This window comes from Numenius arquata, chromosome W, assembly GCF_964106895.1.
Source record: "Numenius arquata chromosome W, bNumArq3.hap1.1, whole genome shotgun sequence".
Taxonomy (NCBI): domain Eukaryota; kingdom Metazoa; phylum Chordata; class Aves; order Charadriiformes; family Scolopacidae; genus Numenius; species Numenius arquata.
The window spans coordinates 8358985-8373213 of NC_133615.1; the positions used below are offsets into that span (position 1 = coordinate 8358985).

The 14229-nt window shown below is 42.0% G+C and overlaps 1 protein-coding gene across 1 annotated transcript in view; it reads left to right on the plus strand.

Annotated features, from left to right (window-relative positions):
- The first annotated feature begins 6964 nt into the window (after positions 1–6964).
- The window catches only part of LOC141476642 (Golgi phosphoprotein 3-like), a 60523-nt gene continuing 53258 nt past the window's right edge, over positions 6965–14229 (plus strand). The window contains exon 1 of the mRNA XM_074165424.1: positions 6965–7596. Within this exon, the coding sequence (XP_074021525.1) occupies positions 7384–7596 (213 nt within the window). The 5' untranslated portion in view covers positions 6965–7383. The remainder of the gene's footprint in view (positions 7597–14229) is intronic.

The window sequence follows — 14229 nt, forward strand, 5'->3', positions numbered from 1 at the left end:
CTACGGGACAAGGATTAGTGGAACGCACTCATCAAGTATTGAAGGACCATCTAGGTAAACAAAAGAGAGTAGAGACAGATGCCCAGCAAAGGCTACATCGTGTGCTCTTTACGTTGAACTTTCTCTGTCTCATGGGTGATCGAGAGGAACCGCCAGTGATGATTCACCATCAAAACCTTAAGTTCAATAGTACAACAATACTCCCGCAACTCAAAGTGATGTATAAAGATCCAGTCTCTGGAATTTGGATGGGGCCTGTTCCTGTTATATTTAATGGTCGAGGTTATATGTGTGTTTCCACAGATTGCGGTCCAGTGTGGGTGCCCAGTCGAGCTGTAAAACCTGCTCTGACTCGACATGATCCGCCTGACAACCAAGATGTTCAAGATCCTGACCCTGGGGATATTGATCCCGGCGGTAATGACCCTCCACAAGATTGAACCTAGGGAAAACATGTGGGTTACCTGGGCGAATAAGACAGGACAACAAGCTTTTTCTCTATCGCTTGCCTCTGCTACAGAGCCTTTTCGGACATATTTGAGGACATTGAGGAGTACCTGGTTTTAAGGTAGAAGACTTTAGCAAGTATAGTAAGCAGAACTGTACTAATTCCCAGAGCGTTAGTAATTGTAGTGCCACGCTCCTTAATAGCTTGAATGTTACGCTGCCTTGGGACCCTCAAGAGTTAGAACTGTTAGGATCAATGAGAATTGGAAATGTCTCCCAGAACTGGACTCAAACCTGCATATTTTTTGGAGGACCTGCCTTTACTGGCGTAAATTATTATCGATCATTTAATTGGATGGGGTGGACAAACGTCACTCCGAAAGCAAACTACTATGACTATAGATATAAAGGCGCATTTTGTGGCACAAATGACACATCAAAACAAGGACTGGGAGCCCTTGGGGTTGGAACGAAAGGGGAACAGCAAATTTGGAACAATGGCGCCCCAAAAGCCTTGCCGCCAGACGTGTTTTTGATATGTGGTGACAGGGCATAGCAGGGAATTCCGAAAAATGCGATAGGTGGTCCATGTTATCTTGGCAAATTAACGTTGTTGGCCCCAAATCAAAACTGGTGGAAAAATGTGACCAAGGGAGAAAACGCCGCACGTACAAAACGGGCGGTCACGGGTCTCCCACCAAATTGCAATGATGACGTTACCTTACTCAATCCCACTGAGAGAGTGTTTTTATCCCTGTTTGTACCTGGGGCAGCAGCAGGCAGAGCTTTGAAGGAGATAGGACGGTTAGCTTGTTGGGCTGAAAAACAAGCTAAAGTCACCACTGAGGTAATAGAAACTCTGTTAGGAGATCAAAATAGCTTACGCCACGCAATTTTGCAGAATAGAGCGGCAATTGACTTTTTGCTATTAGCTCAAGGTCATGGTTGCGAGGATTTTGAAGGCATGTGCTGTATGAATTTGTCCGATCACAGCGAATCAACTCATAAACAGTTGCAGTGGTTAAAAGAGCATGCAAACAAAATTCGTCAAAACCATGGGTTTTTAGATGGGTGGCTGACTAACTTGTTTGGGAATATGCCACAATGGTTAGTAGGCTTGCTTGTTGAAGGCTTGCGCATTATAATAACCCTTGTGATTATAGGTCTGTGCTTATGTTTAGTGCTCAGTTGTATTAAGAGAGCTATGTTAAAAGTAGTAAACCAAGCCTGGATTGCTCAAAAACAAGAAGGGGGAATTGTGGAGGAATGGCTGAGTGAAAAGGGGCACGACTTGATTACAGTGAGCAACCCAGTCTTTGATAGGGATGAAAGCCCGGAGGAGGCTGTGAACTCTCCTTGAGAAACTGAAGTATGAAGAAGTAGCTACATGATAAGTAAGTGATAAGCGGTACTGCCTCCGGGAGATAGAGAAACATCTGCTGCGCGTGGACAAGAGGTCTGCACTAATTGTGTGAGCGCTCTAGGTGCGTGAACAGAGACTGTAAGCCAATCGTATAGCTGTCGCTAGCGCGTGCTCTGCTTGTCTGTCTTTATATACTCTGTGAGAACTTGAATAAAGGGAGAACGACCATACTCATATTGAGACTCATCGTTACTCCGGGTCCGTCTCCCACTCCGACATGAACAAGGACAAGAGAACTTAGAAATGGAAAAGACTGTGTAGAGACGGCCCAATCACATGGGGAAAATTAAAACAACTACAACAACGTGCAAGTACCATGATGGCAACTGTGGGTGCACCCCCAACCCCAGTTAACACCTTTTTGGCCTACCTAGCCATCATTAGCAGCAACAGTACAGTAAGAGTTGTTTTGTTGTTGCACTTGATAAGCTGCATTGCGAATGTTCAACATCTTTATTAGGCACATGTTGTAGATCCCCCTTTGTTTAAACCCATAACGTGGTGGGATCCTGAAGTTCCGATATCTAATAATGACAGCAAATGGATAGGGGGAACATGGCTTCCACCAGCGGGTTTTTTAGAAAAAGGAAAGGATTGGTTTGATATTAATGAATTTAATAACACTGTCAGTCCTTTCTTTACCAAAATCTAGCGCATGGCTGCACCTTTTTTCACAAGGCATGTGGCTCATGGTGTATATAGTAAAAAAGGTTGTGTTTATAGTTTAGATTTAACTCACATTCACAATAACTCTGTTACGATTTGTACCTCTCACCCTTTTCAGGTAAACTTGAGTAAGCCTTACTGTTTTAGTTGTCTTTCTCATGAGAATATTTCTGTACATAATCTATCTGTGATATTACCAATGAGACATTGTGCTGAAGTATGACTCCCAGTAAATTTAACACGGGAATGGGAAGGAGAATCAGGATTGGGCCAATTAGCACGTGTCTTAAAGCAACAGTGGACTAGAAGCAAGAAATTTATAGCTTAGCTTATAGCTTTTATTATATATGCAATCATATTAACCACTGCAGCCGTAGCAACCACAGCATTGACTAAATCTGTACAGACTGCTCATGAAGTAGCTTCTGCATTAAGCAATGTAACACATGATCTTGCTATGCAGACAAGTATTGATCAGCAAATTTTGGCCTGTTTAGAAGCAGTGGTAATTTGGTTAGGGGATAGGCGGAGTGCTCTAACCACACGCACGTGATTGCATTGTGATTGGGAATATACAGAGAAGAATTTGTGTTACTCCCCTGCAGTGGAATCAAAGTATTTATGAGTGGCATCAAATTAAGCAACATATGCTAGGAACCTTCTCAACTAATGTTAACGGGATGGTTCAAGATCTAAACATAGCCTTACAAGGACAATTGATGGAATTACAAAATTGGCACAGAAAAATGTTTTAGATGAATTATCGGACAGTGTAAAATGGCTAAATCAAAAAAATTGGTGTACAGGCCTTAATCTGAGAGTATGGATTTTCGTGAGGTTGTGTTACACTTGTGCTGTTTTTATTCTTGCAGTTATCAGAGTCATCTGGGGAATGGTACACAGCCTCCGAAGAACCGAAGTCAAAGTACTCACCGCCCTCGCTATGAACTCTATCTTCATAAACAAAAAAGGGGGAAATGTTGGGGCCACACGACCTGGCCAGGAGGAGGAGAGTGAGAAACCAGCCCCAGAGCCAGCCCAGCCTGTCCCCACCTGGACAGGGACCCACTGGTGCCCCTGGGACCCCACGCATTGTTGGGGCTATGCAGAACATCTGGAAGATCGATTAAGACTGATTTTGGAGCCCTTCTGAGCATGTCGCAGAGCAAGCAAAACTTGATCAGAAATAAGACTATATTGCTTTAAGAACAAGATTGTTTCGAGCTGGCTGGACAGAAGAGAAAACCATTGTGTGTGTCTGTGAAGGTCAGGCTGGAAAAGCGCCTGGAGGAGTGTGTGTAGAGAGATGTGGCTGAAGACAGTTGCATACTGTGAGAATGAGAGTGCTCACCCTGTTTGGCAAAACAGCTCAGAAACTAGCTCTATATATATATATAGCTTTGTGTATGTGAATAAAGTGTGGTGCTTGTGATACCCAAGGCAGATTTTATGTAGTTTATAAATGGTTAAACTGTAGAGAATCTTCTTTTAGAGAAGAAATGTAGCTATTTTAGTAACCATCCCAAATGGTTTCAAGGACTTAGTAAGATAAGAAAGGATGTATGTGGCCCTGACAACACGGTGATCTGAGATAGGGATGCAATAAATACAGACATTGTCTGACAAACAGGTGGTAGCAGGGAGATCATTAGTTTTAATGAGAAATTAAGCAGTTAGAATGTTTTGCCAACATGAAAAGTGAGCCAAAGGACAGGAGAAGATGATGAAGATTGAGGAAGAAATGACCCTCACTCAAAATGAGGACCACCAGAAGGCACAACTACGCATGCCCAAAAGCTTATTATAATATGTAAATGAATTCTCAGAAATGTAATGAACATGCTAATGTTTTCTTGGAATTACATTGAATATGTATACCTGTTGTGTATAAATTTAATTTGACAACAGTATTTGGTGTGCACAATAGGAGGAGCTATCCCCTGTGCACCCGGTGCCGCAATAAAGAATGCCTTTAAGGAAGTTTTATCTGCCGGTTTGTGGTAACACTTGTGCGTGTGCTTGTGCTTCTGTTTTTGCTGCTGCTTCTGTGTCTGCTTATTGCGTACAATTGCGTCCTGATCAATCATTGCCGCATATAGTCACACACCCTTGTGTCTCATAGTTAGATATTGTATATCTTTGCTTAGTTATGTGCAGGTAGTCTTTTGCTTGGTGCTAAAAAAGGAGTTCTGACATATTTATAGATCATTAATCAACTCCTAAAAATGCAGTCAGTACTTATGAAAACATACTTATTCAACTGGACAGCAACATGTTTTTAAATAACTGGCTAGCTTCAGAGACTATGTTGTGTTTGATGCTCAAATACTTGTCAATCTGTATTATGCAGGTAACGTCCTAAGCATCCTTTGTCCCAGCAATTCAAATTATTTCTTTAATTTGAAGTAAGAATGTGGTCTGCAGTGTAGATTTCATTCAAAAATTCTTTACAAATCCCCTGTGAAGAGCTTTCTGTTTGAATAGCAGCTCTTTAGCATCAAATGTATTAATAAAGGTTTGCTTGGATAGTAAAGTGATAGCCAGTGAGATCTCTTAAAAAGCCATCACATAGAAATGATCTAGTGATAACATAATTTTATAATACTGAACATAAATGGTGTTGCACAGTTATAATCCAGTGCAGAATTAACCCAAAGAAAATCAATCCACATTTGGCTTGTTTTAACCCTAGGGGAAAATATTTACAGGACAATATTCTCAAGCTTTCTGCTTTGTAGTCAGCAGAGGCACCTGAGTACAAGTCATAACAGAAAAATAGGAGTGCTCTGTTGCTGAGTGAGCGAGCAGTCTGAGCTGGTTTTGTCTGGGATAAGCTTCTTTGTAGTATCTAGCGTGGGGCTATGTTTTGTGCTGAAAACAGTTTTCATAACACAGGGATGTTTTAGTTACTGCTGAGCAGTGCTTACAGAGTCAAGGCCTTTTCTGTTTCTCACTGAGTAGGCTGGGCGTGCACAAGAAGTTGGAAGGGGACGCAGCTGGGACAGCTGCCCCCAACTGACCAATGGGCTATTCCATACCATATGATGTCATGCTCAGTATATAAAGCTGGAGAAAGGAGGAGGACACACTTTCAGAGTAATGGCATTTGTCTTCCCAAGTAACCGTTATGTGTGATGGAGCCCTGCTTTCCTGGAAATGGCTGAACACCTGCCTGCTGATGGGAAGTAGTGAATAAATTCCTTGTTTTGCTTTGCTTGCACACGTGGCTTTTACTTTACCTATCGAATTGTCTTTATCTCAAAACCCACGAGTTCTCTCACTTTTACTCTTCTGATTCTCTCCCCTATTCCACCAGAGGGCAGTGAGTGAGCGGCTGTATGGTACTTAGTTGCCGGCTGGGGTTAAACCATGACACCAGGTTAATTACGTGCCTGTCATCTTGATCGTAATCCTCAGCAAAATATGAGTGACTCATTTAGGACTAAATTAATAAAGATTTGAGTATAATTACTACTCAGAAAAGACATTTCCAGAAAACAGATCTTGTAACGCTATTGTGGTATTTTGTCTTCATGCAAATGCTTGTTTCATAAAAGTTATGTTATATCCTTAAGCTGGTATAGCAAAACATTTAATTAAAAAACCTAGAAAGATAAAATAATCAGAATGTCACACAGGAAGTGGAATGTGAATAAATTGGCAAGCCTCAAAACACAGAAGAGGCACAATCGGCAAACACTTGTAAAAGTGATTCAGATCCTCTGGGATTTAGCCTTGATAAGTAGTTTTGAGGTTTTTGGCGTGCCACGCTCAAAAGGGCTTGTCGTGCTTTAGCCCCAGCCGGCAACAGAGCCATGCGGTCTTTCGAACGCAGACACAGACACACCCCAGCGGCGGGATAGGGGAGAATCGAAGAAAAAGGCAGAACTCGTGGGTTGAGACAAAGGCAGTTTAACGGAAAAGCAAAGGAAACAGGAAAACAACAGTAATACTGATGGAGGAATATTCCCTGGCCAGCTCCCCCAGCTATATACTGGGCATGGCGTCACATGGTATCGAATACCCGTTTGGGTCAGCCGACAGGGCTGTGTTCCATCCCAGTTCCTTGTGAAAATTAACCCCATCCCCGCCGGGACCAGGACAGGGTGAAGGTTTGAGAAGATCGACAGCAGAGCCGAGGGATTCCATTTACTCAGTTTAAAGTCAAAACTGTTAAGAGCTCCGTATGCTCACCTGAGCTTAGTCGATGAGTATATATATGAAGATATATTCTCGGGGCCTGCACTAGCAATCAGACATGGTCTTGTAGTTAAAAATTAAATCAAGCAGACTTAAGGTTGTAAATAAGGCACTTTTAAAGAAAAAAATATTAATTTAAGAGAGTGTACTACCCAGCCCCTGGGTTATGCCACGGCAGGCACCGGCCGGCCCTCCCCTCTGCCGGGAGTGTTGGATTAATCGTTCTCCACAGCCCCGGGTAATGGTTAGTAACAGCCAGCACCGCCCGCACTCCCTGAAGCCGAGGGGGCCGCGTCCCCATCTCCTACCCCGCGGAAGGCTCCTTCCGCCCGCGGCCCTTTCCGGTCGTTCCCCCCGCCTGCCACTGCCACATCTTCCGCTGATAGCAGCCCGCGCCGCCATATTGGAGGAGAAGCCACCTTCGCTAGCTTGGCTGCTGCAGGAGGGAACACTGGACCTCACCGTTACTACCTCCATCTCCCCTGCCGCGGCCGAGCCCTGCTCCCTATGACCCCCCCCGGCTGGCCGCTTCCCCGGTGCGGATAGGGCAGAGGCAAGAGCGGCTCTTATCCCTTCTCCCTCCCTTCCGAGCTTTCGCCAGGTCCCTCTCCTCGTGGCGGGCCTTTGCCCTCCTACCGTCTCCAGCCATGACTTCCCTGACCCAGCGCAACTCTGGCCTGGTGCAGCGCCGGACTGAGGCTTCCCGCAGCGCCGCCGCCGACAAGGAGCGGGGGGTGGGGGGCGGCCCGGAGGATGAAGGCCGTCGGGACGAGCCCGGCGACGACGAGAAAGGCGACTCCAAGGAAACACGGCTCACCCTCATGGAAGAAGTGCTGCTCCTGGGCCTCAAGGACCGTGAGGTGCGGCCGGGGCCGTGGCGGTGGGGCTGGGGCGGGCCGAGGTGAGGGGCGCTGGGTACGGGGTGGCTGAGGAGTATCCGTAGTGCTGGGAGGGCCTAGGGAGGTGGTCCCGGAGGGAACATCGGTTATTTGGGGGCTTATGGGGGTCGTTGATGGGGAAGGGGAGCCTAAGTGCCGCTAGGGTGCGGGTGGGATGGGGATAAGGACGCTGCTGGGTGAGTGTTGCTGGGGAAGGGGACTGTGATGCTGCTAGGGGTAGGGGTGCATGCCGTAACAGGCTCGGGATTTTGGAGGAGGTGGGGAAGGTGCTTGGATGTTCGGTGGAAGGGAACCTGGCGGAGATCTCGGATCGCCCTCTGAATGCATGGTTCGCAGAGGGGCTCTAATATTTGTAAAGTCTCAAGGAAGGCAGGGTCGTGCTTTGGGGAAGACCTGGAGCCTCTATAGCGTTGGTGGTTGACTTGGAGGCCATGGTTAGACCTGTATTTATACTCCTATACTTACCCGTAGCTTTAACGTGGGAGCCTTGTCTACTCCTGTGTATTTTGTCAGATGTAACTATATAGTACTTATGGGGTTCTCGGGTGCTTTAGGATGCTTAGAGGTCCTTCTTAATGAGATTTTCCATGCTAACGCATGTTAAAAATGTCTTAAACTTCGGGGAAGATACGTTTGACAAAAATGAGCCTTGAATAATGGGAAGTGTGTCAAAATGAGGAAATCGCATTATTGTGTAATTCTGTGTTTTTACTAAATTTATAGCTTGAGTGTCATGATACTGTGAATAACAGTCATTGAGGAAGGTATACTTCTACCAGGGTGCTGGATTTTTTGTTTCATCTGAAAGAGGTAATAAATTTAAAAAGCGCACACACACTACAGGAAGTCAGTCCTGTCAGTTTAGTTTCATGTGGTGTATGGTGAAGTATAATATGTCTTTTAGATATGAGTTATAATATAAATTTATTTAAGCAATCTACTTTTTTAGTGATAAGTAAACTAATGAAGTCAGTTCATTGATTTGGGCGGGAGTCTCTTTACTGCGCGTGTTCATGAGCACAGAATAATGAGGGGGAAGCTTCTAAGTTATATGTTCTTTTACTGTATGTTGCATCTAAAATAAATTTGCTGATTGATAACAGAAAGGTTAAAGAGTATTTTTCCTGGTTAACATTTGTTTTTTAATGTGTGTGGATATATCTGCATATATACCTGCCACAATAACATTTTATTTCTTTCTCAGATTGTGTATTTTGGGCCATATTCTTGTAATATCATTTTTTCAGATGGGCCTTGTTATGGCATCCTTATAAAGTCAGTAGATATTCACAGCGTTGTGTTCTTCCACCTGTTGAGTCTGAAGGCTTGCACATATGTGTGTTTCTCTCTCCACATACCTGAATAGTTGCAGGGAAGTAAGTTAGGTGTGACAAGACAGATATCTGGCAGGATTACCTAGGAGGTCTTGCCTTAGACTGGGTGATCTTTCAGCCCTTCTCCTCCCCCCCCGTGATTATGTGCTAAATCTTCTGAATTTGTGGGCTTTGGGCTGTAAAGGTTTCAAGGCAGGGAATGTTCTGTCTTCCTAGAAAGAATATATGGTGCAAGTATTCCTAGTATATCAAAAGTTAATAATTAACATTGGGCCTAAAAATCCAGCTTTGCGCCAGCGTGCATCAAAATTGTAAATCATTTAACTTTGCTAAGTGCAGCAGTGGCAAACGCTGTAGATAGTTCCTTTTTCCAAAGAAATATTGTATTAAGTGATTACAGTGGCACAGATATTCATGACTCCCTTGAGATCTTGCAGTTGAGATATCAGACCAAAAAGAATGATGTCATCTCTAGGGTAGGGGGCTTATGTGCACAAACTGCAGCATATGCTGTTTCTGAACTTTGTTAGATGTGAATCGCTAGGGTTTGTATTTTGGTTTTGTGTCTGCTTGTACCCTTCTCTCTTATGCTATGTAAACCACTTTGTCTCCAGGGTTTCTCCCCTTTTAAAACTGAAAATAAAACTATGGATTAATTTTCAAAGAAGATTTTTTTTTTTGTTGTTGTTGTTCTCTATTGTTCTAATGATAAGTAAGCAAAACTCAGGTACTTTATGCATCTGGAAATGCTATTTATAAAGTTTTTATTTCCAATAGAATTGATTTCCCATTACATTTGTGTGAGATTTTGTCATGACAGCAAGCAGAGAAAAGCAGTATAGGATCTATAAAGTATAATTGTGAAACTACACAAAGTGCAAGGGAAAGGCAAAGGCAGGTATGTGAACTATAAGCTCAATTGAAAGCCAGTGAATTTAAAGCTGATAACATCCTTCCTTTTCATTACAACAGGATAAAGTAATTTAGTGCCGAGTTTAAAATAAATAAATAAAATAAAAGTTTCTGAATTGGCCTAAGAATGTTTCTCTAAAAATAACTTATTTCTCAGAAAAGTCAGTGATAACTGCATTGATAACTTAGCTTTGAGGGTTATTTTGGGTAATTTTATTTCTAATATTAAGCACTGGTGAATATGGCTTAACACTATGTAAATTGTATATATATTTTAAAAAAAGCCTCACGTGTAAGGAGCTACCATTTATAATTTTTAAGTGTAGACGGCACCTGTACTCATAGGAGAGAGTTTTGCAGGAAGATTCAGACAGTGATGGATCGATGAGTTTAGTGTTTCCAGGAGATGGTTAGATATTTATGTAAATCCTGCTTTCAGGATAGCACAATGATTCTAACAACCATAGCAAAACTTTTGAGTTGTTATCTGGTTGATGCTGCAGTATGGGTTCAGTGATGGGAATGTCCAGCTGCCCTAAAACAAACACAGCACACCTCAATCCCATTCTTAATGCTTGAACACAATTAACTGCATTTGCACGTGCTTCCTGGACGTGTTTTTTGGTGGTGTTTTTTTGTTTTGGGGTGTGTGTTTTGTTTTTTTTTTTTTTTTTTTCTGTTTGGCCTAATTAAAATGTAGTTTATATATGTGGACTGGTTGCTCTTTTTTCCACCAGTGGTTCCTCTTCTATTTGTATTTTCTGTGCATACATAACTATTTCTGTATTCCAAGGTCAAGATAGGTTTTAAGGGGTATGTGTTAAAATATGAGCATGCTTGCATAACATGACAGATGTGTGGTGTCCTTGGAGGAGCAGGTAATACACTGGAACAAAAGGAGCATCACAAGAACACCTACAACTTATCCTTCAGAAACATGACTGGGAAGGGGAATCATGTTCATGTATTTAGAATAGAGCAATAGCCTGTTGCTATAGGAATAAAAAATACAGAGAAGTATTTTATTTCAGTAAGTATTAGGTTAAAAATAGTATTGTGGTAGGATAGGTCAAAGCCACAGCAAAAGGGAGGTTATTCTGTAGAACTACTGAAGCATCTAAGGTCATCACTCCCTAAAGAAGGGAGTGATAAATATTAACTTAGCTTATTTAAAAACAATAGCTAAGAGATGAGTACAGGCCGGTTTGTTCATTATAGCTCTTCCAGACATCTTGTAACTCAGTCCCATAGAAAACTGAGAGGTTGCTAGGTGGCTGTGCTCTATAACTGTTGCTCCATTTAAGTTTTTTGTAAGTGTAGGGGTTTTTATGTTTTGGGTTTTGGTGTTTGGTTTTTTTTTTTTTCCTTTTTGGAGTTCTCTCAGTACAAGTTGGGAATCTATTAAAATATAGCACTGCACACAGCTGCTCCTATCCTCTATACAGTGTGCCATAACTTAACAAATTGAAGCAGCTATAGAGACACAGCACCTACTTCTGTAGTTCAGATAATTATATTTAGTAAGATAAAATACTTATTTGATCTGTAACTAATTCCTTATTTGCTGAAAGAAAACTCACATAAAGTATGCCAAAATAATCGTTATGTACTGCAGTCTGCTGCAACAGTAAATATTTCTGGTTTTATTTATGCTTTCATTGGTGAAGACTAAAATGTCATTTGTGAGAGTGAAGGAACGTTAAATCATTTTGTTAGGTGCAGAAATTCTCTTGGATCTTTGCTACTCATGTTTGGCTTTCAGAAACTTCATTTATTGCTGAAGATTTAGTGTTACAGCATAGCTTTTTGTCCAAACAATTCACGTGAAGGTCTCCAGTTTATGATACTTTTCATTGTATTGAACTAAGTTATTAGGGAGCTAGTTTGCCTGCTTCAGATGTGCTGTTTTGTGATGATCAGATTAGTGCTAAAATGTAGTTTCTTTATTCCTCTTATGAGTAGCTGGATTTGTTACTGAATTTTATATTTTAATCCTAAAGAGATTTTTCTGAAAGATGAAATAGGAATTTTGAAAACATTCAAAATATGGGTGGCCTTTTCCCTGATCTTAAGATTTGACTTTGTGAAATTCATATTATGATGCAGAAGTCTGGGATTTTTTGCCTGTATAACAAATGATTGAGTTTTCAAAAGCCATCTTCATCACACACACACACGCCCCCACCCCCACCCCCCCCCCCAATCATTAAAAAAGTTTCAGCAACAGCCTGAATGTCAACTCAGAAGTTCCCAAGATGCGGTAAAGTGCCTCTTTACTGTGCTGCTGAGTAAATCCTGTGTTTTGGGCTCTTTGTAGGACAACGTGCTGATTTGGAAGCAGCACTTTGGATACAAGTTGACTTTGTGTTGAAATGGTGTTTATATTTCATGGTTCTGCATGCAGCTAGTGTGGCTATTATTTCAGGCGTTCTTTGATACTAAAGTAGTTCAAGTACTGCAGCATTTATCTCAGTTAGTTAAGCTACATGTAACAGGCCTTCTTTGCAATCCTACATTGACCAGGCTAAGTGTTACAGACAGTATATTCAAGAATGACGTTCCTACTCACAGAGCAAATAATTACTACAGCACTGGGGGAATCATAGAATGGTTTCAGTTGGAAGGGACCTCCAAAGATAATCTAGTCCAACCCCCCTGAACTGACCAGGGACATTTTCAATTAGATCAGATTGCTCAGAGTCCCATCCAACTCGACCTTAAAAGTTTCTGGGGATGGGGCATCTACAACCTCTCTGGGCGACCTGTTCCAGTGTTTTACCACCCTCATTGTAAAAAAAAAAAAAAAAAAAATTCTTCCTTATACCTAGTCTGAATTTACCCTTTTTTAGTTTAAAGCTATTACCCCTTGTCCTATCGCAACAGGCCCTGCTAAAAAGTTTGTCCTCATCTTTCCTGTAGGCCCCCTTTAAGTACTGGAAGGCTGCTATAAGGTCTCCCCGGAGCCTTCTCTTCTCCAGGCTGAACAACCCCAACTCTCTTAGCCTGTCCTCATAGCATAGGTGCTTCAGCCCTCTGATCATCTTTGTGGCTCTCCTTTGGACCTGCTCCAACCTTCCTGTGCTGAGGACTCCGGAGCTGAACACAATACTCCTGGTGGGGTCTCACCAGAGCAGAGTAGAGGGGCAGAATCACCTCCCTCGACCTGCTGGCCATGCTGCTTTTGGTGCAGCCCAGGATATGATTGGCTTTCTGGGCTGCGAGCACACATTGTTGGCTCATGTCCAGTTTTTCATCCACTAGAAGGATGGGAAGGGGAAGCTAGTCTGGAGTAAACGTGTGACTCAAACCAGGACACCTCTGCATAGACAACATTCTCAGTCTGTTTTCTCATAACTTTTAGTAAAGAAAGAAAAAAATAATAGAAATAATAGTTTTAACCACTTTTAACTGTGTTTTTTCCAGCTTGCAAACAGGTCTTGGATTTATTTCAGTAATTTATTGTCTTTCAGAAATATTAATAAAATGTTACTGGAGAATGATTTCACATATGCATTTCAGACATAAAAATTACAAGGTTGCACGTAAAATAATGCACCACTGTTCTCTTCCTCTAAGTGTGTTGTATGTAAGCCTGGATGAGTAGGAGCCACATAGGTTTGTGGTACTATGACTAAGCTGTTAGTCTCAGTGCAGACCACTATTATGCATGTCAAGTCTTCCCCACCTCTCCCAGTATATCTTATACCAAAATACTGCATTTCAATCCTTACTTTTTTTTTTTTTTCCCGTTTGTGATGGGCCATTAAGATAATAAAATAGTATGTCGTGTAAGCTAGATCTTTGTAAGTGAAGAGCTGCTAAACACTCATAGGTTTTTTACTATTTGTGAATGTTACAGGATTTAGTTGTCACACTGGGAAATTAGGCTATCAGGCTCTTTGCATATCTTTCTGCTGCTGATACTCTTTTAAGCACTTGTAAGCTACATATTGCTATACGCTTTCTAGTAATCTACCTTTATGGTCTTACTAGATAACATCGTGGCTGTATTAGTTAGAGAGTCCTTAACTGCCAGACTAGTTGTCTTTTGTACACGGGCTGTACCATGAGTTTTCTATTTAGCAAATAATTTTTGCACAGCATATTGTACTTCTATTTTTTACTTCAGTAGACACATAATTTTACCCTGGCACTTCCACGTTTGACAGTCTCTACCACGAGAGAAGCATTCCATACATATTATGTTGCTGTTTCAGTATGTATTCTGCATTGCACAGTGGAGAAGGCAGGTAGGTATAACGTTTATTGGATAGGTTGTGGTAAATGCCAGATGGATGTTTCATCTATACTAATCACTTAGGAAGTGCTAATTACAACTGTTTTGCCT